At 37.8% G+C, this 26,264-nt stretch overlaps 1 protein-coding gene across 4 annotated transcripts in view; it reads left to right on the top strand.

Moving 5' to 3' along the window:
• The window catches only part of LOC135222074 (SH2/SH3 adapter protein dreadlocks-like), a 146,963-nt gene that overhangs the window by 2,540 nt on the left and 118,159 nt on the right, over nt 1–26,264 (top strand). For 3 of the 4 annotated variants that reach the window (XM_064260237.1, XM_064260236.1, XM_064260235.1), the window contains exons 2-3: nt 11,431–11,635; nt 12,787–12,813. In XM_064260237.1, the coding sequence (XP_064116307.1) occupies nt 11,431–11,635; nt 12,787–12,813 (232 nt within the window). The remainder of the gene's footprint in view (nt 1–11,430; nt 11,636–12,786; nt 12,814–26,264) is intronic. The other variant, XM_064260238.1, reaches the window with a different exon arrangement.

Below are 26,264 nucleotides of genomic sequence, written 5' to 3'. Positions count from 1 at the left end.
TTTTGTTTATAGTAATAAGTAGACTAATTTACAATGTAAAAAATTGGAAAAATATAACCATGTTCAACAGAAGAGTAAGTTTTAATAGACGGTAACATAACGTGGACATAATTCAGACCTGTTGGGAAGTGTAACAGTTAAAAGTTATACCAATAAGGCAAATATTAATGTAGAAGGCCCTTGAATGAAATGGCTTTTGTATAAAGAGTAAACACTTGAATATAGCAGTGTGAAAAGGTACATACTGGAAGTTCTGTGGATGGGGTGTGTATCTACAGAGAGGCTGTGGCTAAATGAGAAAGGTGAATTAGTCCAAGACAATAGCTAGTTGAAATATGCAGGTTGACTTTTGTGCTTGTGCTCTGAATGTGAATTAAGTTATTAGAAATAGCTGTTAATTAGGGCATTAAATTGTAGGATGTCATCTGCCAAATTTAAATTTAGTTTCAGAGTCGTTTTGTTACCCTTAGTTGAGTTCAGTTAGTTTGAATGTGAGGCATAAAGTTTGGTTGAAGAGGGATTAAATCTGTGACTTTATGCATTATATTATTACACCTTTGACAATAATCATCTGTATCTATGGTTGAAATTTTTACGGTAGTTCTTTAGTAACTGGCGACGTGCAATTTACTGAAAATGACATTTTATTACAGTGAGTATGCAAACACAAGTCTTTACTTTGAAACATTTTTGGATAGATGAATTACTTAATTGTTTTAATTTTTACTGATTTATTAAAGGAAATCGTGGTTGTAGTAGGGTGATATCCTTTGTAGCAGTTTCTAATGCCCGAAGCAACCTCTGCTAACCTTGATTTTTTTTTTTTACAAAGTACTGTACAGTTATGGAAATTCAAATATAGTTTTATTAATCCATATTTATTAGTATTAAATTTTTGAAGGGATATTTGGCCATGTTCAAGTACTGTGATGATGGTAAAATCTTTAGATGGGGCTGATGTTAATCTTTATGGCATCATCCATATTATTCTTGATTTATTTATCTATTCATTTCAAGGTCACATCCAGTTTCAGTCATTTAGTTTTTTGTGTTGAAACCTTTTCAGCATTACTTGATAATTTTTTCAATGAAGTGAAGTGAAATCTTTTCTATTGCTGTAGCCCATTGTTTAAAGTGCCACGCTATTAAACATGGTTTAGTTGATCTTGAAGGTTAATGGATTTTTTTCTTTTTCTTTTTTGACAATTTTCAAGAAATGCTAAAAAAGTCGGATGGCTTCTTGAATTTAAACCTTGCCATAGTGGAGGTTTACTGCATTGTGTAAATATAGAAGGAAAATTTTAACTTGATGAGTTATGGATGGTTATCCAAGATTTGAACGATTCTTGTAACTATTTTCTTCACAGAAGAGCCTTCTGTTGTGTCTCAGGTCAGTCTCGTGCAATAGCTAGTCAGTTTCTGTGGAACGAAAAAGTTCTTTGCCAGTTCACTGTAATTCTTTTCACTGGTATTATCAAGTTGACTGTTATTTGTCCTAAGAGTTATTACGTCCACCTCTTAATTTGCAAGGGCTAAATGGAGGCTTCAGGCACATTGTAACTACGTATGTAGAGTCCGGTGTGGTATGAAAACAGTATACTACTGTAATAATTTATGGATGGATGCAAGGCCTCAACTAATTTGTAATCAGTGGCTGATGTAAGATAGGTGGTTGGTAACATTGGGAAACTATTCAAAGAAGAGGCATTTGTCACGGGACAACAAACTACTCTCATTCAGTGTATACAGAAGCGCGCACGCACGTGAAAATAGTTTGTCAGTCTGTCCGTCTGTGTCATTATTTACAAGAGAATGTGGGTGCTATTAAGAGCATTTTCACAGAAAGGTTTGTCCTCCACGCTGCTTCTGGTCTTTCAGTTGGCTTTCTCTTACTCCTCCTGACTTCCTTTGCCTTTAACCTTTAACAGATTTAGAACATGCGATTTTATCCCAAGCGCCTATTGAAACAATTCTTATTTTATTATTGTTATTATAGCTGGAACTAATGGAGAAAACTTGTCATGAAGTATGACGTTGATATGCGTCAGAGACGTTAACCTCCAGGAATTCACTCGTTCATTTTTTCGCTTGCTATTGTTTTGTTTTGTATATGTATTATTAGGTGATTTTTCCGTGACACATTTGATCATGCAAACACACTGTGTTTACGTGTTCGTTTTGCAACTGCAGATAGGGATACTGAAAGGTATTCAAACGGGGATCAGTCACAATAGGGGCACTATTGATTTGAGTTTCGACATCTAGAACCTCTTCTGTGTGCGTGTGTGTGTATGTGTAAGGACACAAGGAAAAGTTTGCAATTTTTAAGGAGCACGACTGTCATTCAATGGGACCTATTGTGATGAGGAACAACATTTTCTTACAGTAGATGGGTAGCGAGTGACTCGGGCACCTGCAGGCTAATCTTAATCTTATCTCTGGATAATCTCAAGTTTTATGAATACATATGTATATATGTAGATATATGGATATGTATATTAATTTAATTATATTATATTTATATATATATGTATATATATATATATATATATATATATATATATATATATATATAGTATATATGTAATGTATATATATATATATATATATATATAATATATATAAAAAATATATATATATATATATATATATATATATATGTGTGTGTGTGTGTGTATACATTATATAATATATATATCTGAGAGAGTTAAGATGAAAAGAAGCAATTTTTTCGTGTTTTGTTTTCCTTGCTTGAATATAGTCATTTTATAATCGGTGTGTGGTTTGGTATTTGTGAATTATAATCGCTTGAATTTCAAGCCCTTGCGTGGTTTAACACGTAAATGAAACGTCAAGTAGTATTGTACCGTTAGAATTCGCTCGCAACCATCGTGGTTGAGGCTTTCAATGTTCAAGTATTTAGTAGTTAATATCTTACTTTTCATTTGGCGGATTACAGTGAAACCTCAGTTTTCCTCTTCAGGCTGATTGGAGCAGTCCTTGAAACCTTTCTTTCTTGAGTATCTGGAGTGTTCAGAAAATCGTTAATATATTGCTGTAGATCGTAGGGTCTGAAGTATCGATATCTGGTCAATCAGCGCTGAAACGGTCATTGGTAAAGGATTGAAAGGGGTTGCAGATAGGGACCGAAGGAACGCTGCAATGAACCTTAAGCAATGCCAACAGTGCACCGAACCGCTCTCAAAGATGACGGGGTACTACACATTGCTCAAATGACAAACAGGCATCCTATTACATTTTGCAGCAACTAATGATAAATAATCCACCTCTGTAGCATTCGTTCGTGGTGTAGTACCCCGTCATCTTGAGAGCGGTTCGGTGCACTGTTGGCATTGCTTAAGGTTCATTGCAGCGTTCCTTCGGTCCCTATCTGCAACCCCTTTCAATCTTTTACTGTGCCTCCATTCATATTCTCTTCTATCTTGCTATACATCCTCTCTTAACATTTGTTTCATAGTGCAACTGCTTTGAGGTTTTCTACCTGTTACACCTTTCAAACCTTTCTACTCCCAATGACCGTTTCAGCGCTGATTGACCTCATAGGTGCCTGCGGTTGGCTTTTGGCCTAAATTCTATATTCCATTCCATTCCATTCCAGAGAGGAGTTCCCAGAGTTTGTTGTTAAACTTTCTCTGTGAAGTCTGTTATGTGGTTTCGCTAGTGTAGCAGTGTATAGTGAATTTATTTCTTGCTTAGCACAGTCGAAATGTTAACATTTTTTATGAACTCCTGGGCAAGAGTAATAGGGTCCGTTTGTATGTATAGAATATGCAGTGTCACTTCTCTCATTGCTCAGGACGTTCTTGAGCGATTGATTGATTCATTTGTGGCTATGAAAACACGTCACAAGTGGTAATGAGCGAGGATGTGGATGCGTTATAGCTCTACTCTCGAATACTCATTGTCTTGTCATCTCTGGTGGCATTAAGATGTTCAAAGAAAACCACCTTCTCCCTCTCTCTGAAGGTGCTATAGTAACCTTTTCGGGAAAAAGTCTCACCATGAAGTGAACTCATGTCCCGTTTGGTAACATGGATGAAAGTGATGTGTCATCATGTTAGGAAATACTTGTAAAAACACTCCCAGGGTTGAAAATATTTGGCATCGATGCGCCGTCAAAATTAATCTCAATGAGTCTGCACGTCTCCTTCTGCCGAGCGGCTCCTCACATTTATTTTAATAGTATAGCAAAAATCGTAAGCTCAGCGTTACTTTGATAATTCGGAGAGTAATTTTGTCCCCAAAAGATTGGGAAGAAAAATCGTATCACATATTGTTGCTGAAGGGAAGTTCATTTTTTTTTTATGAATCAATAGGTGAGATTACAAATAACAATTCGCTTCTGAAGTTCTGTCTTGTATTGTTTATCAAAATATCTCTACTGTTTCTTTACATGATAAAGAATCATATTTTGGATTATTGCTTGCGGTAGCGGAACTGTCAATGAATCGACCGTCAACATCCACGTTCCGAGTGACGGATATTTTGACGGAAGGTAAATTCCACCAGTTCTCCTCTTGATGAGACGCGGATTGTTTGCATCAGTCGGTCGTGGCCATAACAGAATGACTCATTGTGTCCAGGCTTCGTCAAATCTGCAGTGCAGTGCAGTACGCCGCTTGTGTAGGTTCCCTTTAGGTGGGAGGCTTGTTTGGGTATCAGGTGGAAGTGGTGTATTTTGGACACCAGGGGTGAGGGAAGGGCATGACTTTTGAGGCTGACAAATAAGGCGTTCCGTTTCCCTATGGCCACTTTATTCAGGATCGTGTTCATTATCCAATTCGCGGGAGATTTAAAGGGAAGGACGTGACGTTTGAGACAGACGAATAGACTGGTTCGATTCCCTATGGCCGCTTTATTCGGGATCGTGTTTATTACCCAATTCCTGTGAGGTTTGAAGAGAAGGACGTGACTCTTGAGGCCGAGATGGAAGCTGTTTTGATTCCCTAAGGCGGCTTTATTCATGATCGTGTTTAGTATCAAATTCCAGTGAGATGCGAAAAGAGAATATTTTACTAAGTTACTATAAAGGTTTTTAAATGTTCTTAGGCAGCTTTCATGAATGTGTTTGAATCACTTTTTTTTTCATGATCCAAACCTATAAGGTTCGGTGACCAATAATTTAGAATCTTTTCATTTTTTCATCGTCCCTCAGATGCATTATGGTCCAATGCTCTCGTATTAGATGTGAAGTATTTTAACACAACGCTATTTTTACAAACATCGGAATGTGTAATAGTATGTGCGCGGTAAATGATGCATGTCTTTTTCCACACAATTTTAGGACACACCAATGATAAAAATTTTCAGCGAAATATGACGAATTTGTCGATTATAAATCCAAAATGTCTTTGAACAGTTGGAAAACTTTATAAAGTTGTAATTATTTTGTAAAATTTGTTTGCTTGTATTTTTGCTGTGACTTTCCTTAAAGGTATTAAAAGAAATAGTAATCATTAGTCATCATGGCTGGTTTTACTTTTCACACGGGCGTATTCATACCCTTTCAGAATAGATAGATAGAAAACTAGGTAGACAGTTTTACGGCCTGCTTTAGAGGTAAGAGCCCGTGCCGGCAGAAGGCTTTCTTAATCTTAATAGGACATAAATAGATGCCGTGATTAAACGGTACAGCTTCTAGATCATGTTTGCTAGGTCCGTGGTCCGCCTCTGGCCTACGGCCCCACGAGTCCTCCTAGACGTCAATGGGGCAGAGAAAAACATGCAGGACTAGCAATCTCATCCCAAGCATTGACTGCGAAACTGCTTTGGGACTTCCACTCAATAGGGCCAACGACGTATGTTGAATTTTATTAATATATATATAAATTATATTATAATTATAATATTTAATTATAAGTATTATATATATATTAATATATAATATATTATACACACACGTACATACGTGACGTGAAAGGACGAACGTGGTATGTAGTTAACAAGCCATTATGAGCCTTGTGTGTGTGTGACAGAGATTTTATGTTTTTGATAACGATCACGTCAATTGAGTCCTTCCAAATCCTAGTACCAGTTGTTGGCCGAAAGCTCGCAATATAATTTTAGGGGAAATTCCTGTGCATTGGAAAAAAGAAAACATATGAATGAACAGTATTTGGACAACGACAGTCTTGCATTTCGTGAACGATCACAAATTCTCTTGCATTTACATCTGACTTCTTATCTTGCAAGGGTCTCTCTCTCTCTCTCTCTCTCTCTCTCTCTCTCTCTCTCTCTCTCTCTCTCTCTCTCTCTCTCTCTAGAGCTATCCCACATGTCTGTTGTGCGAGTAGCCATTCCCCTTGTTATACTATGTTGTATGTGTGTGTGTGTGTGATAGATTTATTGATATACTGGCGGTCATTGTGACGAGTATCAACAAGGCATTATGTAAGAGGCAGTTGCTGCAGGTTTTCACTTGGATTCCTTTTGCTCTGCTGTATTGATTACAGCCTAATCATACAGAATGTAATGTATATTTAAAAAGAAAATTGTCAGAAGTGGTCCCCGTGACTGGTAAAAAGTGGACGCCTTTTGGGAGATAAAAATACAACTCCTAAGAGGAAGGGGACTTCTGGATGGGTCGAACAGTTTTTCAGATTTTTAACTGACTCAGATATTTTTAACGGCAAAATATTAATTATGGTTTTTGGGGGTAATTCTTTAGCACTTAGAAGTGGTCCCCGTGACTGGTAAAAAGTGGACGCCTTTTGGGAGATAAAAATACAACTCCTAAGAGGAAGGGGACTTCTGGATGGGTCGAACAGTTTTGTTACAGATTTTTAAATGACTTCAGATATTTATTAACGGCAAATATTAATTATGGTTTTGGTAATTCTTTAGCACTTAAAATTGTCGTTGACGTCCTTTGTCAGTTGTGATGATTGCAGTCTTATTTTGTGATCATTTTTGGTTAATGACGAGTTGTGTGCGAGTATCCTCACTGTTTATGGTTCGATGATGTTTTTGTTGACTTTTTTTGTCAGCAATCGCATTTTTTATGGTCCTTATATATTGACTACAGGTCACCATAGTGAGTCTGTGGTAATTATTGGTTCTAAGTCTATCTTTCATTTGGTGTTGGCAATCAATTTTCATTGGTCATTTTTCTACATATAATGATGAATGCATGCGTTCACATTTGTTTTTGATATTCTTTAGTCAGGATATGCTATCATTTTCGTTCCTTGTGATTTGGTAGTGATGAGAATTTCGTTAGTGGCTCGTGACATTTCAATACGACCTTTTTCTTTACATGTCAGAGTGATTAGCCGTGTTTTTGTAAGAGTTTAGCTAGTTCTGGTTTTAATTTCAGTCTGATATTCGGTATTGTTAAATTGCACCCTTCTTCATGAACCTTCTGTTACTTATTCATGAGGCCAACGAGTTCATGGTGCCCTTTTGCAGTTTCAATTGAAAATACCTTAATTTCCCAGTCGCAAGTTCGGTATTCGCACCATTCAAATTCCCTCTCCCCAGCATTTACTTTCGTCTTTGGAATGCAAGTCACGGATGTTATCTACCAGGAATTCTCGTTTGGCTTCACCCCTTTCAACTTTTTTTCTGTCTCAGTAGTATCAGTAATTTTTTTTTTGGTCACTTCTTGTAGCAACGAGAGACTACTGTCGAAAAAACCTCGGGGGCTTCTTATTTCCTCTGGCTTGTTTCTTTTATTACTCTCTCTCTCTCTCTCTCTCTCTCTCTCTCTCTCTCTCTCTCTCTCTCTCTCTCTCTCTCTCTCTCTCTCTCTCTCTCTCTCTCTCTGATTTATACGTGCGGGGTCGCTGAAGCGTCCCATTTGATCTTTGAAGCATCTGTGTTCGAGAATATGATTAGACGCTTTATAGTTATTAATGATACGAGAAATTATCATCCTGAATGTTGATGGAACTGAAAAAAAGTGTCGTTGGGAATATAAAACGTAAGCTTTATTATTATTGTAAGTTCTCGTGATACTGCGTCCACAGATGAGTTGGGATGTTGTAGTTAAGTCAGCGACTTCATTGACGTGACAGGCAAGGCGAAAGGCTACGTGAGATATTTTTTTTTTAGTCTCGGTCATGCGACATCTTGTTAATGATGAGGATCTCTTAGTAAACTATGTCTGGTGGGTAGTGTTGTTAAAAAAAAAATGAGGCCTTGAAGGCGATGTTTAGGTTTCGTGTTCATTTTTCCTGCATGTGGTTTGGGATTTTTCCACCAATTATTTTCTGTTCGTGTTTAATCTCTCTCTCTCTCTCTCTCTCTCTCTCTCATTCTCTCTCTCTCTCTCTCTCTCGTCTCTCTCTCTCTCTCTCTCTCTCTCTCGTTGTTTGCTGAAGATGGTGTAAGTTTTGGTTCTTTCGACAGTAATCTCTTCTCTCTCTCTCTCTCTCTCGTATCGCAGTTCGTATCCCCCACCCCACCCCTACCCATTCCCCATCGCTAACTTGGGCGGGAACGTTATCAAACATCTCTTGATTTCCTTCTCAGGAGAGTATGTGTGTGTGTGTGTTTGGGTATTTCTTTACATTTTGGTATTACCAATTGCGTATTGAGTTACCTTTTTTTTATTTCCATTGTATTAAAAACACGGTTGTTTAATGGGATTTCATGAAGAGTTCGTTATCAGGTAGCGTAATGGGACTTCATCCCCCCCCCCCCCCCCCCCCCCCCCCCTCCAATATCGGGTAACTTAATGGGGCTTCATTAAAAGCTCAGTTTCCGGTGGTCAGAGTTTTGAGAGAGTTTTGTGGAAAGCGCTTGGGCTCAACAGCCCTTCAAGATTCAGAAAAGTATTGAATCTTTTGAAATTTGTAAGCGCTGCAAATCGTATACAGTTAGTTATTTTTTTATTTTCTTTTTAGCCTTTTTATTACTGTTATTCCTCTGATGTGCACTTTGGGCATCGCTTGAGGTTCTTTGCAGTGTCCCTTCCTTAGGCCCCTGGCTGCGCCCCTTTCATTCCTTTCACTGTACCTCCGTTCATATTCTCTTCCTTCCATCTTACTTTCCATCCTCTCCTAACAACTTTGTTAATAGTGCAAGCGCGATGTTTTCCTTTTGTTACACTTTTCAAACCTTTGACCTCATAGGTGCCAGCAGTTGTCTTGTGGCCTAAATTATATATTCCGTTCCATTTTGTTCTTCTGAAGTAGAGGTTTTCTTGACTTTCATATTTATTCCTCACCTCCGAGAGATTTCGAGGACCCTCCTACTTTACATTTCCTTCCGGAATTCCTCGCGTTGCGTGTCAATACGTCCGTTGTTGCTAAGAGGTCCTGTGTCTCCGAAGAAGTTATCGGAGACGGCGAACGCACGTGATGTGGTGGATCGATTCTGTTATGCCCAGGGTTACGCCTTCATCCTTGTACTCGGCCAGGGCGGGAATATTGCTGGTTTGACCTTCTATCTGTTATCGTCTTGAAGAACATGACTCTTGAATATTCTTAACCCTTGTCTGTGTGTGTGTGTGTGTGTGTGTGTGTGACTCTTAGAGACTGTTGTCGAATAAACATTTCAGGATGTATAGATTATTTGTCGCTCTCTCTAATATAAGTCAAAATTGTATAAGCATTTCATGACGTGTATTTTTGTATTGAAAGCTCTGGTTGAAGATGTATTATCTCACCCTTCACCCGATTTACAATCGGGAAAAACATTCCTCGCATTTCACCTGATTTAACATTTCAGCAAAAAACATTTCTTCACATTTCACCTGATTTAACATTTCAGCAAAAAACATTTCTTCACATTTCACCTGATTTAACATTTCAGCAAAAACATTTCCCCACACTTCACCTGATTTAACATTTCAGGAAAAACATTTCCCCACACTTCACCCATTTACCATTTCAGGAAAAACATTTCTCTACACTTCACCTGATTTCCTATTTCAGGAAAAAGATTTCTTTACACTTCACATGATTTCCCATTTCAGGAAAAACATCTCACACTTCACTTGATTTCCCATTTCAGGAAAAACATTTCCTCACACTTCACCTGATTTCCCATTTCAGTAAAAACATTTCCTCACACTTCACCTGATTTCCAATTTCAGGAAAAACATTTCCTCACACTTTACCTGATTTCCAATTTCAGGAAAAACATTTCCTCACACTTTACCTGATTTCCAATTTCAGGAAAAACATTTCCTCACTTCACCTGATTTCCCCATTTCAGGAAAAAACATTTCCTCACACTTCAGTTTCAGGACCATTTCATTTCAGGAAAAACATCACACTTCAACCTGTTTTCCCTTTCAGGAAAAACATTTTACACTTTCACCTGAATTTCCAGTTTCAGAAAAAACATTTCCTCACGACTTCACCTCATTGATTTCCTATTTCAGGAAAAACATTTCCCTCATTCACTTGGTTTAAAAACGTTCACTGATATACCCATTTCATGGAACAAAACATTTCTTTACACTTCACCTGATTTCCCATTTCAGGAAAAACTTCACTGATATACCATTTCAGGAAAAACATTTCTTTACACTTCACCTGATTTCCCATTTCAGGAAAAATATTTCCTCACACTTCACTGATATACCATTTCAGGAAAAACATTTCTTTACACTTCACCTGATTTCCCATTTTAGGAAAGACATCGCCTCACACTTCACCTATTTATCATTTCCGGGAAAACATTTTCCTCACCACTTCACCGTTTTCCCATTTCAGAAAAACATTTCTTCACACTTCACCTGATTTTCATTTCCAAAACATTCCTTTCACACCTTCTTATTCCCATTTCGGGGGAAAAAACATTTCCCACACTTCACCGGTTTCCATTTTCCAAAAGGGAAAACATTTCCTCACACTTTACCTGATTTCCAATTTCAGGAAAAACATTTCCTCACACTTCACCTGATTTCCAATTTCAGGAAAAACATTTCCTCACACTTCACCTGATTTCCAATTTCAGGAAAAACATTTCCTCACACTTCACCGGTTTCCCATATCAGGGAAAACATTTCCTCAAACACTTCCTGAATTTCCAATTTCAGGAAAAACATTTTCTCACACTTCACCTGATTCCAATTTCAGGGAAAACATTTCCTCACACTTACCTGATTTGCCATTTCAGGAAAAACATTTCCTCGCACTTACCTGATTTGCCATTTCAGGAAAAACATTTCCTTGCACTTCACCCGATTTACCATTCAGGAAAAACATCTCACACTTCACCCATTTCAGGAAAGCATGTGCTCTCACACTTCACCTGATTTCCGATTCCAGGAACAAACATTTCTTCACACTTCACCCTTTTCAGGAAAAATATTTCTTTACCCCTCACTGCTTACCATTTCAGGAAAAATATTTCCTCACACTTCATCCGTTTTACCGTTTCAGGAAAACATTCTTCACACTTCCCCCATTCCCGGAAAGCAAATGCTCTCACACTTCGCCCGATTTCCCATTTCAGGAAAGACAGTTGGTGAGGACTGTTGGGTCACCGCCAAGTATGATTATACTGCCCAGGGAAGCCACGAACTAGACCTCCGTAAAAATGAGCGCCTTTTGCTCCTGGACGATTCTAAGCACTGGTGGAGGGTCATGAACAATCGCAACCAGGCCGGTTACGTCCCTTCCAATTACGTCAAGAAGGAAAAACCATCCATATTCGATAGGTGAGTAGCTTCCTTCCTTCCTTCCATACCTCTTTCCACCCGTTTCGGTTCTCTTTCAACCCGAGGTTCGTCAGCAGATCATCATCACCACCATCGTGGAGTTCCTGAGTTCATATTCAGATCAGCCTAACTTGTTCATTCATTTTTTGCGAGGTTTATATTTCTTAAAGATATTGTTTCTCAAAACTACATTTAATTGTCGTTCCTGAAGTAGAACTTCCCCATTAGTTTAGGACATTTAGATTTGTTTGTCATCTACACCATATTATATATGTATTTTTGTATTGATGATCTGACGCGAACTGGGTTTGTATGTGAAACACATGCATGTCTCGTTTAACATTAAAATAAGTTTTTGTGTCACATGTGTGTATATAGCTTTACGTTGTATTTTCACAATGCCTTTTATATAGATGTCGAGAATGCACAGTAGTTAAAGAAATCTAAATAGATAAAGCAGATATAAGTGTTATGTTCACTTGAGTAATAATAAAGCCACGATTTCTCAAAAAAAAGTTATCGTCCATTGCTTTTGACTGTTGAAGAGAAGCGAAGGGCATTTTGAATAGCCCGGTTCCCGCTAGCAATTTCATCGCAGGTGAATGACTAGCACGGGATTGGGAATGTTGAAAACCTCCTTCCCTTGCGCAAGTCACAAGCCTTGTGGCATCGTAACTTGACTTGAGAATCTTGGCGTTAGTTATAAAAGATTTGCTTTGTATTTTTGTTTTGAGATGAGAGCTGTAGTTGCTAGTGTCAAGATTGTATCCCTTTCTGCTCGTAACTTGTTTATTGCACTCGCTTTTCACATTGAAAGAAAATAAAAGAATTGAATTGCATAAGCCTGTTAAGTGTCTTGCAGCTAATCTTGTGTTAATCCCTTCCGGTTAAGAGTAGTTCTGGCATAATGTCATTTTGATACCTTGCAAGTTTTGTGTCGTAGTTTTTGTATGTAAGCTTCTACATCCAGAAATCCTCATCTGTTGGAAAAAGAATTTGTGCCAAAACAGTCATATTCATCCAAAAAAAAGTATGAGAAACAAGATAGATTTGATTGCTAGATACTTGAATTCTTTTTCCTAGCGATGGCCGCTAGTTACTTTTGTGTGTGCCTTGGATTAGATTGTAAGGGACCGACGCTCTTCTTGCAGAACGTTTCTCCAGCAAAGAATGCAACGGTAAGTTGTCTCTCTCGGCGAGCGCCACTGATGCTGGAAATCAAAGTAGGTGGATCAGTGATCTGAAAACAGTTACTGTATAGTGTCTCAGTCAGCACTTTTGGGCACATGCACACACACCCGCAAGTGTCATGACAATGCTTCCATAGGTCATGGGAATCTGTGTCTCTACCTCATTAGGTGGTCGCGGAGTATTCCTGCTGCTTTCCTTTCCAACGCTTTCTTTCTTTTTTTCATTGGACATTTTAGGAAAAGTCTCTCTCAAACTGTCAGTTGACTGCATCTGTCAACTTCAACCCTGAGAGTTGCAGTTTAATGATTTGCTTCTTCCTTTTTCTCTTGGTCACAGTCATCTCTTTCGCTTCGTGCTACTAGATATTTGGGACAAATCTTGACTAGATGGGATTATGTGGATTGTTAACGCTTTTACTACTGGCCTACGTCTGGAATAAACACTCTCTTTCCCTCATATTATGTAAATATATAAATTATATGAATGTATACACGCACATAAATTTTTATATGAACGTTAGAAGTTGATTTTTAAGGAGATCGTCAGTGCTATCCAATATCTGATAAATATACCACATGTAGCGCCGAATGATGAGGACAAGACGTCAATCATTTTAACATTTGGGATTTTTGTACGGTTGCCTATATATATATATATATATATATATATATATAATAGTATATATAGTATATATATATATATATATATAGTATATATATATATATATATTTTATATATATATATATATATATATATATATATATATATATATATATATATATATATATATATATATATTTTATATATATATATATATATATATATATATATATATATATATATATATATATATATATATATATATATATATATATATATATATATATATTATAGAATATATATATATATATATATATATATATATATATATATATATATATATATATATATATATATATATATATGAGAAGTAAAGAAAGCATTAAAAGGCATGAGAAGAATTAAAGCTGCAGGAGATGATGGCCTAACAATTGATTAAATAGTAGATCGAGTAGATTTCATAATAGTAAAACTCGGTGAACTTTACACAAATTGTTTGCAAGAATGCTTTATACTACAGCTTGGAAAAACTTTCTCATTATGTTAATTCACGAAAAGGGAGACACAAAATACCTGAAAAATTACCGCCCAATAAGTTTACTCTCGGTAATATATAGAATATTTACGAAGATCAAGTCAGGCCGGATAGAAAGACAGCTAGGCTTTAATCAACCAAGAAAGCAGGCAGGTTTTAGATGGTATTCAACAACTAACCATATCCATGTAGTTAACCACCTAAAGGAAAAATCAACAGAGTATGACAAACCACCTGTATGGCATTTGTAGAGTATGAGAAAGCTTTTGACTCTGTCAAAACTTCAGCAGTAATGAAAGCCCTTCAAAAGCGAGGAATAGACGAATCTTATGTTAGAACACTGGAGATCTATACGGGTAGTACAGCAATCCTAAAACTACTTAAAGACAGAAAAATTTCCGATTGAGAAAGAAGTTAGACAGGGAGACCCCATCTCTCTTAAATTGTTCGCACCATGCCTAGAAGAAATTTTTAAGAATTTAGATTGAGAAAATTTAGGAATTAACACTAAGGTTTGCAGATGATACATTTCTACGCAGTTAAACAGGGGAGAAATGACAAAAGATGATAGAAGATTTGAATAGAGAAAGCAGAAATGTAGGACTGAAAATGAATATGAGTAAGACTAGATAATGTTCCCTGAAAATGCAGAAAGACAACAAGTAAGGCTTATGGACGAACCTTTAAGAATTGTTAATGAATATACATATTTAGGACAGCCAGTAAGTGTTTCTCCAGGACATGAGACCAAAATTAAAAGAAGGATAAGCATGGGATGGAGAGCTTTTGGTAAACGAAATGAGATTATGAAAAGTAAAATGCCACTTTTTCTAAAAAGAAAAGTATTTAATCAGATGGTCCTACCAGCATTAACTTATACATCAGAAACTTGTAATATAAGCTAGTTACAGCTCAAAGAGCTATGGAAAGAATAATGATGGGAATAACACTAGGAGACAGAAAAAAGAGCAACATGGATACTAAAGTAGAGGATATTCTAACAAGAAAAAGAAATGGGCGTGGGAAGGACATATAATGAGAATGTCAGATAATAGACTGACAGAAAGAATAACAGAATGGGTTCCTAGAGATTGCAAACGAAGTAGGGGAAGGAAAAGGAGACGTTGGATTGACGAACTAAGAAAATTTGCGGGTATGGATTGGAATGGCATAGAAAGATCATAAACAGAAGGGAGTGGGAGGGCATGTCTGAGACCTTAGTCCTGCAGTGGACTAGAAATGGCTCATGATGATATATATATAAATATATTATATATATTATAAATATAATATATATATATATATATATATATATATATATATATATATATATATATATATATATATATATAGAGAGAGAGAGAGAGAGAGAGAGAGAGAGAAGAGAGAGAGAGAGAGAGAGATATATACTACCTCGACGAAATTGATCAAGGCCTTGCATTGTCTTGGGAACTAAAACTGCACTTTCATCCCTGTAGTTTTTTTTCTTCTTTTTTTTCTCCAGAAATACAGAACAACTAAAAACCTATCTGTAAGGGTCTGCCAGGGAGACCAGACAGACACAGAAAGTCAGAGAAGAGCTTGTATGGTAATGAGGGAGAGAGGACATCGGACTTCTGTCCCCTCGCTCGTACAGTGCATGTTCTCTCTCTCTCTCTCTCTCTCTCTCTCTCTCTCTCTCTCTCTCTCAGGGTCACAGCGTTGAGTGAGTCATATTCTCGGCGTCTGCTGTGGACGCCTGAAGCACTCTTGTTTTGCGTTCTCTCTCTCTCTCTCTCTCTCTCTCTCTCTCTCTCTCTCTCTCGATGTTGTCATCACCAAAGGATTGTCGCCAAAGGGCTCGCTTTGGGAGTGAACTTCCTGTATAGTTTGAATAAACGATAAATAAAATATGAGTCAGTAATGACGTGTCATCAACGGACACGGAAATGATTGGTAACTGGATATATATTTGCGTGTTAAATCCAGATATACATTTGGATTTGCCCCTGTGTAAACTAGAGCTTCGTGAATTAGCATTGATAAAATAATCACACTGGTAAGTCAGTTTGAGGTGTTAGTAGTTTTGGTCTTATCGTTCGTAGATAAGTGAAAGCTCGTGATTCTTATCTCCTACTTCCTGCTGTTAACGTCATGATTTTTTAAGTCTTATCATAACTAAGTAACACTTTGCGTCATTTCTAGTTGCCTGTAAAAGAAAACTATTGAGTTGGATGTTTGTCTGTCCGTCTGCCCTCAGAGCTAAAAAACGACTGAGGCTAGAGCCCTGCAAATCATCAAACTTACCAAGTTGCAGCCTTCTAGCCGTAGTAGTTTTCATTTTATTTGAGGTTAAAGTTAGTCATGATCGTGCATCTAGCACCGCTGTAGCTGTGTTTCATACAGCATTATACGCTCTACAGAAAACTCGATTGCTCCGAAATTTCGGCTAATTTTTTTATCGTTTGTATCAGTTTTGATAAAACCTTGGAATTTCACCCTGTAGCCAGAACTTCTCTCTATTCTCAGTAAAAGCACCAGTAATAAAACGATTAAGGTTTATTCTTGAGGTGTTTGTAACCTTTTTTTTAAGCATTGTAATCGGATTTTTCTTCGTTTTGATACGAGTTATCGGATTGAGTTGCCAAGATCATCGTTGTCTTTATTTATTTATTTATTTATTTATTTATTTATTTATTTATTTATTTATTTATTTATTTATTTATTTAGTCATTGATGCCTAATTCAGACGTTGTTAGGGTTACCTGACTGATGAACGTCTATGTGAATTGTTTAAAGTGGGATTTGTTTTTGCAATCTCATGATAATTCACAGATCATCAGAGAATGTCCTGTTTATTCATAGATAGGATACCAAACAGATTGACTGACTCCTTTAGTCACTGCCATATCCAGATTAACAGAGCGATAGAATCGTTCAGATCTTAAATTTCCTTTTACTGTACCTCCACTCATATTCTCTCTCATCTTACTTTCCATCCTCTACCGACAATTTTTGAATAACGCAACTACGAGGTTTTCCTCCTGTGACACATTTCAACTTTGGATGCTTCCTAGATAGCGACGCCGAAGGGTTTTAACCCGGTGCGTATCCACCTTTGCGGCGTGCTTAGTACATTAGCACATGGCCGTTGGAGATGACCGTAAAATCATAAATAACAGACTGTAGATATGAAGATAGCGACCCCCAGGCAATATTAGTTCTCGATAACGACCCACGAACTTTGTTTGGGGTCACTATCTAGGAAAAATCCCAAACATTTTTGCTGTCAATTTCCGTTTCAGCCCTGAATGTCCTCGTGGGTACCAGAGATTGGTCTGCGGCCTAGATTTTATATTTTATTCTCTTATTATGTCAAGCAATAAACAGGCTTGACTTTTTCTTTTTTTTTTTTTTTTTTTTTTGCTTCCAAAGCGAAATGGAAGCCTATTGTTGACAGAGTCATCGCAGAACGCCTTTGATATTGCACCACTTTTCAACATTGTTGAAATATCTCTCATCTTTTTCTGAGTGGCTCCGGCAGTTCTTGGGAATGGTCAGTTATATGCGCTGTTGGTAGCTGTCAGGCGTCTCTTTTTCCTTGAATTTCCTGTTGAGATGGCGTTACAAAACACACACACACACACACACACACACACACACACACACACACACACACACACACACACCCCGTCCCCCCGTCCCGTCCCGTCCCGTCCCGTAAGAGAAATGCTAGACCACCTGACCTGCCTCATGTATTGTGTCGTAGAATCTCTTCGAGACGTTAGTTCGTTCAGTATATAATTTTGTCGAATGCCCTGACCTTATTTACTCCTTGTCACTGTCACTTTCAGTTACACCGAAGATAAAAGTATTCGTTATTTAAAGCACTTATTTAACTTCAATGATCGATAGGGTTGTGAAGGCTGCACTCTATTGCCTAGTGGGATGAGTAGGCTATAATACTCGTTCTGACTTGGCAGTTTTCTACTTAGTAAAACGTGTTGTGATTGTATCACGCTGCTCTGTGAGTATTTATTGGGTTTGATGTTAGTCAGCGCATGTTATTAAAAAATGTGTATCTTGCAAGAGACACGTGTTAGCACAATGAGGCAATCTTCATATGGAATTTGTTTACTTAGCACTTTCAGCTGCATCCTACTCTATATGACACGGTGGCAAGAGTGAGTTGTGTGTGCATTCTGTCGCTTATTTTTCCGCCTGGTGATGTGGCGGGTAAGTGGTAAAACCTAGCTCTGGCTAAGGACAAAGCTGGCTGTGTTTAAGCTATTATTCACTTCGTGGAGAATGCGCTCCTTTGGATTTGGTTCCCTCGAAAGGGGATTGGGGTTGGGTTTTAAGAAACGGCGGCCGTGAATAAGAAGTGATGGAAAATGCGCCCGGAGTAAGTTTCACGGATGATCCCTTTGGGGGGAAGGTATAACATGATTCATGATAAAATGATAAGAGAGTTGAACATACTACCTTCAGGGGTCCGGGGGGGGGGGGGGAGTGGGGGAGGGGGGGTGGCACTAAGGGCACCTCACTTGGGTCTTTGCAGCGTCCCTTAGGCCTCTAGCTGCAACCCCTTTCATACCTTTTACTGTACCTTCGTTCATATTCTCTTTCTTCCATCTGACTTTTTACCCTCCCTAACAATTGTTTCTTAGTGCAACTGCTTCGAGGTTTATCAGCACACCTTCCAAATCTTATTGTCAATTTCCCTTTGAGCGCTGAATGACCTCATAGGCCCCAGCGCTTGGCCCTTGCCCTCAATTCTATGTTGTCTTCTAGTCTACGTTTATGTTAACGTTACTCTTGCGTCGGTGGCCCAAGTCGTGCGAGATGAGTTTTGAAAGGTCGCTTGTTTGCGGAGGCCTCGTTTGCTAAACCTCAGCTTGAGATTTCGGGACAAGAAATTCTGATTAGTTTCGTTTTCTAAGAGATGCTTAGGGATCACTTCTTCCGATTGTTTGCTCTGGCCAAAGTTTTTTTTTTCTTTTTTAATAGTTCTATTCGCAGAGTTGAACAGCATTTGTGTCTTTGTGAATTAGTGGCCTCGCTCAGTAATGCGTTTGTTTACTTACACATGTGTTCAAGAAACATGTGCTCAGTAAAAATATAGTATTTTTTATGGAAAGTTAATTCTCTCTCTCTCTCTCTCTCTCTCTCTCTCTCTCTCTCTCTCTCTCTCTCTCTCTCTCTCTCTCTCTCTCTCTCTGAAGTTATATAAATGTGCTGACTGAATGGTTGTTTTGCAGTAGTAACGAGAATGTCACCCAGGCCAGACCACCTTCGTGAGGCTTTTCTTAGTTAATGGCTTCTGGCGTCAGCGTAGCAGCAGCTATCTTCGGTCAGGAGAAATTAAAAGACTCGTGTCTTAACTTGGGCGTCTTGTGTTCATTTATTGCCGCTTTTTTTTCTCCTATTTGTCATTGTCAGGTTTTAGTTCGTTGTTCTTTGTCGCCTTTAGTCATCGGTCATTCGTAAGAAAAGCTGCCAGATATTTCTGGTGATTGTATAACTCAATATTTATTCTTCTTTTTTTTACAGAAGAGAAACATCATCTCACTGATAATCCTTCATTAAATTAAGATTTCCCTCATACTTTGAGCTCGCGCCTCTTTCCTTCCTGCGTATTCCCGTTCATTCTGACATGTTAGCGTTCGTGATTCTTCGGTGAATACACGAAAATGGTTTGAAACGAAAGGAAAAGGGGTTTGGATGGAGACTTGATTTCAAAGGCGAAAGAAAGACTGATGTGTCGCCTGTGAAATTGTCACTTTCTTTGTGTGTGTGATTTTCGCAAAGTATCTCTCTCACAACAGCCAACGCACATGCGACCTCCACACCTTGTGTTGACTTCAAGTTGAACCATTTGAAGGCTGGTATTTTTGTACATGTGTATGTGTGTATATGCTGTATACATATATTTGGCATTTAGAATGCGTGGATGGCCCCCCTGCTGTTGACAGAGGGACCAAAAATACAGCGCAGGTTGGGGACACAACACGTGAGTCTTGAACCTGTAATTTCTCTCTCTCTCTCTCTCTCTCTCTCTCTCTCTCTCTCTCTCTCTCTCTCTCTCTCTCTCTCTCTCTCTCTTCTCTCTCTCTGCTTCTCTCTATTATATATATAACTATATACTATATATATATATTATTATACTACTATAATATATATTATTACTATAATATATATATATATATATATACTATATATATATATATATATATATATATATATATATATATATATATATATATATATATATATGGGATACAATCCCACAATGAAGTAAATTCCTCTTGTAGTTTAAAATATATATTACTTGTATAGGATTAAAGCTTTCGACCATCAACTGTGGTCTTGTTCACAAAGTGTGATAGTCACCTCAAGGAACTGACAAAAAGAGCACAAGCATTTGAAAAAACAACGGTTTAGGAAACAAGCTAGTTCAAATTATGAATGATCAGGCGGTTGAGCCCTCGTTCTTTCCAGAATTCGTCTGATCTTCGTGGGGGAATGTTTCTATTGTCAACTGCTTGTTCTATGGTGGTTGGGTGGTTAGTTGGAGAAATGACCTGAGTGGAGTAAACAGAGAGGAAGCAGCATCGTTATTGGCACATATATTTCTAAAGTTTGAAATTTTCCCTTTCCTACATATCTCCTCACAAATAGCTGTATTTTCTGTAATGCCAGTATTTCCTGCAAAGGTCTCGTTTAATGAAATTAACGCCCCTTCTACTACTCGTCTCAAAGTCCGGTCGTTACATGCAAAAACAACCTTGTACCTTTTTAAAATTTATAGCGTGGTTTTTCTCCCATGTATGTTGCGCAATTGCACTGTATGAACTTCCCTTCTGCAAGCAGCAACGTGTTCTTCCCTTCTCTTATCAATGGAACGTCCGCTTTCTCCCACGTAACAATCATTGCAATCACTACAAGGTATTACATATACTCCTACATTCTCTCTATTACCCGGGTTATTTTTAATGAGTTTCTTCTTGATTGTACTATTGTACTGAAAACTACGTTGAAGCCGTTCTTTTTTTCCTTTAAGCTGCCTAGAAATTTATTAAGTTCTCTGTTATAAGGAAGAGCAAGAGATGCCTTAAAATCTGCCTTTTCAGTTATATCATGAGGGGCGTAAAAAACATCGATCTAGCTTTAGATAGAGACTGTAGTATAAAAAAACAAAAAACCTTTTGGGTAAACACAGTTTAGTAAAACTATCTACCAAGAAATTTATTTCGGCGTCAATGAACTGGGGATCACATATTCGGTATGCTCGAAAAACAAATTGGTTAAAACGTTGTGCTTTACTTTCGGTTCATGATATGAAAAGTAATGGATATAGGTGTTTGTGTGGGTGTTCTTCCTATACACGCTGAATTTAAAGTCACTACTCACTGTGTCCTCTATGAACTACCATTATCTAGAAAGGGAACCTATTTTCCATTTCCTTTTCCACCGTAAATTTAATAGAGGGCAAAAACCTTTAGTAACTCTAAAAACCTATGAAAGGCTTCCTCGCCGTGTCTATAAACAATAAAAACATCATCTACATACCTCCCAACAAAGCGGACGTTCCATTGATAAGAGAAGGGAAGAACACGTTGCTGCTTGCAGAAGGGGAAGTTCATACAGTGCAATTGCGCAACATACATGGGAGAAAAAACACCACGCTATAAATTTTAAAGGTACAAAGGTTGTTTTTGCATGTAACGACCGGACTTGAGACGAGTAGTAGAAGGGCGTTAATTTCATTAAACGAGACCTTTGCAGGAAATACTGGCATTACAGAAAATACAGCTATTTGTGAGGAGATATGTACAAGGAAAGGGAAAAATTTCAAACTTTAGAAATATATGTGCAATAACGATGCTGCTTCCTCTCCTGTTTACTCCACTCAGGTCATTTCTCCAACTAACCACCCACCACCATAGAACAAGCAGTTGACAATAGAAACATTCCCCCACGAAGATCAAGACGAATTCTGGAAAGAACGAGGGCTCAACCGCCTGATCATTCATAATTTGAACTAGCTTGTTTCCTAACCGTTGTTTTTTTCAAATGCTTGTGCTCTTTCTTGTCAGTTCCTTGAGGTGACATATCACTTTAGTGAACAAGACCACAGTTGATGGTCGAAAGCTTTAATCCTATACAAGTTAAATATATATTTTAAACTACAAGAGGAATTTACTTCATTGTGGATTGTATCCCCATTTACTTAGAGGTACGACATAGTACCTGGCTTCTGCATATATATATATATATATATAATATATATATATATATATATATATATATATATATATATATTTTAACAGTCCGTAATTGTAGATATAACCTTAAGAAATAGCTTGGTGAATTCTGTCGGCTTCATGTACACGTGCTTACCTCATTACTTGATTCTGGTGATGTGTGGGTCGCCCATCGCTTATGATGCCCATGGCTCTGGAGGTCAGAATAAAGAACGAATGAACCTCTTTCAGTCTTCTTCCCAAATTATGGTAATCGTTTCGTTTTGAAATCACCAAATTGTTTCTTAAGTGTTTATTTATTGATGATTATCCTGTGGAGAACTATTTATGCAGAAAGAAGGGAATCGATTTTTCCTATGCTGTTAGTGTGATGTAAGAGAATTTTAGCTTTAATACCTTAGTATATGACAGGATAATTGTTACCGAATGAAAACTTGACTTTGGACGAAACTGTTTTGGAAACAGAACACTATATTTTGAGGACTTATCCTTCGGGCCATTGATGTTCTTACTTGAGTGAAGAATAAGAATATAAATAAATAATGATATGCGTAGGCCAAAGTCAACTTTAGGCAATGCAAGATAAATTTGACCAAGGATTTGGGATAACGTAATATATTAATTGGAAGTGTCCCTAAAGGCTCCTGGCATTTGGTAAGGTACGTGAAGACCTTGTTTGTCTTGTTTTCCCTTTCTCATGCTTTCATTGCAGAATTGTCCCGGATTCCTAGAGGTCATTATTGGTCTTGGCCGTCAAGTTATTAGGGTATATAGCTGCTTTACTTTTTGCTTTTGTTTACACATTCATTCTGATCATTGACGCGGGCCAACCCCTCGGTCGTTATGTGTACGTATACACATACATACATATATATATAAATACACATTTTATAAATATTGTGTGTGTGTGCGTAAGTATGTTACTAAATAGCGTGTGACAATATGTATATATATTCCTCGAAAGTTCGCTGGAATTAACAAGAAAGCTCTTGTTACTCGTTTCTTTTGTTTTTCATGTGGCTTTAGCTCTACACACACACATTTATATATATATATAATATATTATTATATAATATATATATATATATATATATATATATATATATATAGATTACACACACACACACATACACATATACTTGCATACAAATATTTGTGCATGCGTGTGCTATATAAGAAAATTGGTCTTTACTTCTTCAACCCCTCCCGCCCCCCCCCCCCTCCCCCCCGTCCCCCCCCCCCCCAAAAAAAAAAAAAAAAAGATAAGCACGATAAGATTTATGAGCTGTCATCTTCGATATGACGTTATGTAGAGCACAGGGCACTCTACAAATAGCGGCTGCAGCAGCAGTGTGAAAACTGGGCGTTGACGCTTAAAAATGATGTAACCGAAGGTTGTGATGCCATTCAGTATTGAACGAAGGCTTCCATTCATTCTCATGAAGTATTATTTATTCATAAACTGCACCGTTGAAACAACGTGAAACTTCTAAAATAAGGTTATGTGCTTTGACATTTGAATCAAGGATAGAGAGAGAGAGAGAGAGAGAGAGAGAGAGAGAGAGAGAGAGAGAGAGAGAGAGAGAGAGATGAGGTGTTGGTTGCTTAAGTGAAGGTTTGATTATTGAAGGCTGGTGAAACTTACTCATGCACTTATTTATGGCTCTTAGGTATAGAGGGAGCGTACTTATTTGTCTGGCTATAGCAGAATCTATAAAGTGAGGCTTTAGAGAATAAACGATATGATTGGTATTGATTGACATCGTTTATTTTTTTTTACAGTAATTCATTTACTGATGTGTATGGTGCGCCTATGTGAAAAGGCTTTGGTATTGTCTATGTAGGTCCACGGTTGTATATGAACACATTCAAGGTTTGTATCTTCAGCGCTGAATGGCCTCATAGGTCCCAGTGCTTGGCGTTAGGCCTAAGTCCCACATTCTATTCTTTCCTCGTGCCAAGGAATAGAGAGAAAAAGGCCATAAATAATTCCGTAGGTCCTTCTCATTCTCATGGCAGCAATAAAACTGCGCGCTTCATCCACTCGTTGCCGAGGCGATATGTTTATCAAATCCCCCACTTCTTTGGGGTGCTAATAACTGACGTGGAGAGAGAGAGAGAGAGAGAGAGAGAGAGAGAGTGTCTCGCAAGGCCGGCGTCATAATGAGGTTTTGGCGTTATATTACTCTTCCTCACAATCCCTTTTTTAATCTTTAGCTGTGTTATTTTTTTTCTCATTCATTGCCCTTTTATATATATTATATTTAATATATATATAATATATAATAATATATATATATATATATATATATATTATATATATATATATTTATATATATATATACACACATTAAGTCAAAGGTCACGCATTACTGTTAAAGTTCGACTGGCGGTGCATGAATTCGGGTTAAGCTTTGAGCCAGGTTAGGTATTAAGGTTGGAGTTTGTTTTCTTCGCTTGTTTCATTCTTTTATGTATTGTTGCGGGGGTCAGACGTATTGACTATACAGATGACTGTTTCGAAGAGAGAGAGATAGAGAGAGAGGGAGAGAGAGTCGCTCGCTCGTCTAGAGCCTGGGAGTGAGGGACTGCCTCTTGTGACGCCCTTAATAATCATCCGTTCGGGGGCAGGAAGGACCACTCATTTCATCCTTTGCTCACCGTTCGCTCATCTTCCACTCTTCCCCACCCCGCCCTCCATTCCCCACCCTCCCCCCTCTCTCCCTCCTATTATTCCTCTTCCTTCCATCTCCCCCTCGCCTCTCCATCCTTTATCGTTCTCACTGTTTGAACTCTTCGTCCTTTGCGTTTCGTCCCATTGCATTGCTCCCCCCCCCTCTCTCTCTCTCTCTCCCCTTTCACCTTCGATTCAAATGTGAAAGAATATGAGGTTCTTTCGGTTTATTTGGGAGAGCTTCTCATATTTTTTTTAATGGTACTGTGTATGTTTATATATTTTATGCTAAACGTTTCTTGTTGGAGATTGTAATGATAGCATACACCTCTGCATGGTTACGCACGCAGGTGTCACTTTCCATAGTTTTTTTATGAAAAAAAAAACTGAGTATATTTTCGAATGACATTGGAAATGATTCTTAATTTAAGCTCCATTGTGTATTTTTACATACGTTGCAATTGGAGATCGAATGTAGCAGCATCATGTTACTATCAGTGGATTTGAAACAGAATTGAACACCGTGGTTAATATCAGTTATTTCCAGGGCGAATTTAGCATCAAGGTTAGTAACTATTGTTTCTAGACGAAATCTAGATTCATGGTTAATATAGGTTGTTTCTAGACAAAATTTGGCATCAATGTTAATATATATTGTTTCCTGACGGAGTTTAACATATCAGTTAATATGTCAAGTTTCCAAGCACAATTTAGCATCACGGGTCATGGGTATTGTTTCCAGGTCGAATTTATGTAGTATCAAGATTAATGTACTCTGTTTCCTGAGACATCTGAAATTCAGGGTTGATATCGGTTACTTCCTGGTCGAATATAGCCCCAAGGTTAGTTAATATCTTTTGTTTCCTGACCCAACTTAGCATGACGGGTAATATCAATTGTTTCCAGGCAGAGTTTAGTATTTCGGTTTATATCGATTCTTTCTAGGATGATATCAATGTTTTCCAGGAGTCAGAATTTGGGAATGTAGGAACTTGGGAGTTGTACCATTCAGATTGATTGGTGTGTGTTGATGTTATGCACTTGTAGCGTAGTTCTCTTGGCTGGCATGCACTATCGTATGCACCGAGTATTAGGAGATTTAGTGGTGACGTTGACGGTTCGAATACCCGTCCCAGTTTCGTGGTAATTTTCTATTTTATCATTTCGACGTCCGTCTCCTCTTTCGTTGTTTAGACGTTCAGTATCTCCCTTTTCCTTTCTTTCCTTTCTTTTTCTTCTTCGTTTCACATTCTCTTTCTCACATCTTCTCCCCTCTGTTTCGCTTCGTGTTGAGACTTGATTTTTAGAAAGGTAGTCGTTCACAAGCGATTTCCGCCCTTACCGTATTGGCTCTTAGATACCATGCTCCTGATAAGACTGCAC

Source organism: Macrobrachium nipponense, chromosome 3 (assembly GCF_015104395.2).
Source record: "Macrobrachium nipponense isolate FS-2020 chromosome 3, ASM1510439v2, whole genome shotgun sequence".
NCBI classification, from domain to species: Eukaryota; Metazoa; Arthropoda; class Malacostraca; order Decapoda; family Palaemonidae; genus Macrobrachium; species Macrobrachium nipponense.
Note: the sequence above shows the minus strand (reverse complement) of the source record. Positions and strands in the feature narration are given on the sequence as shown.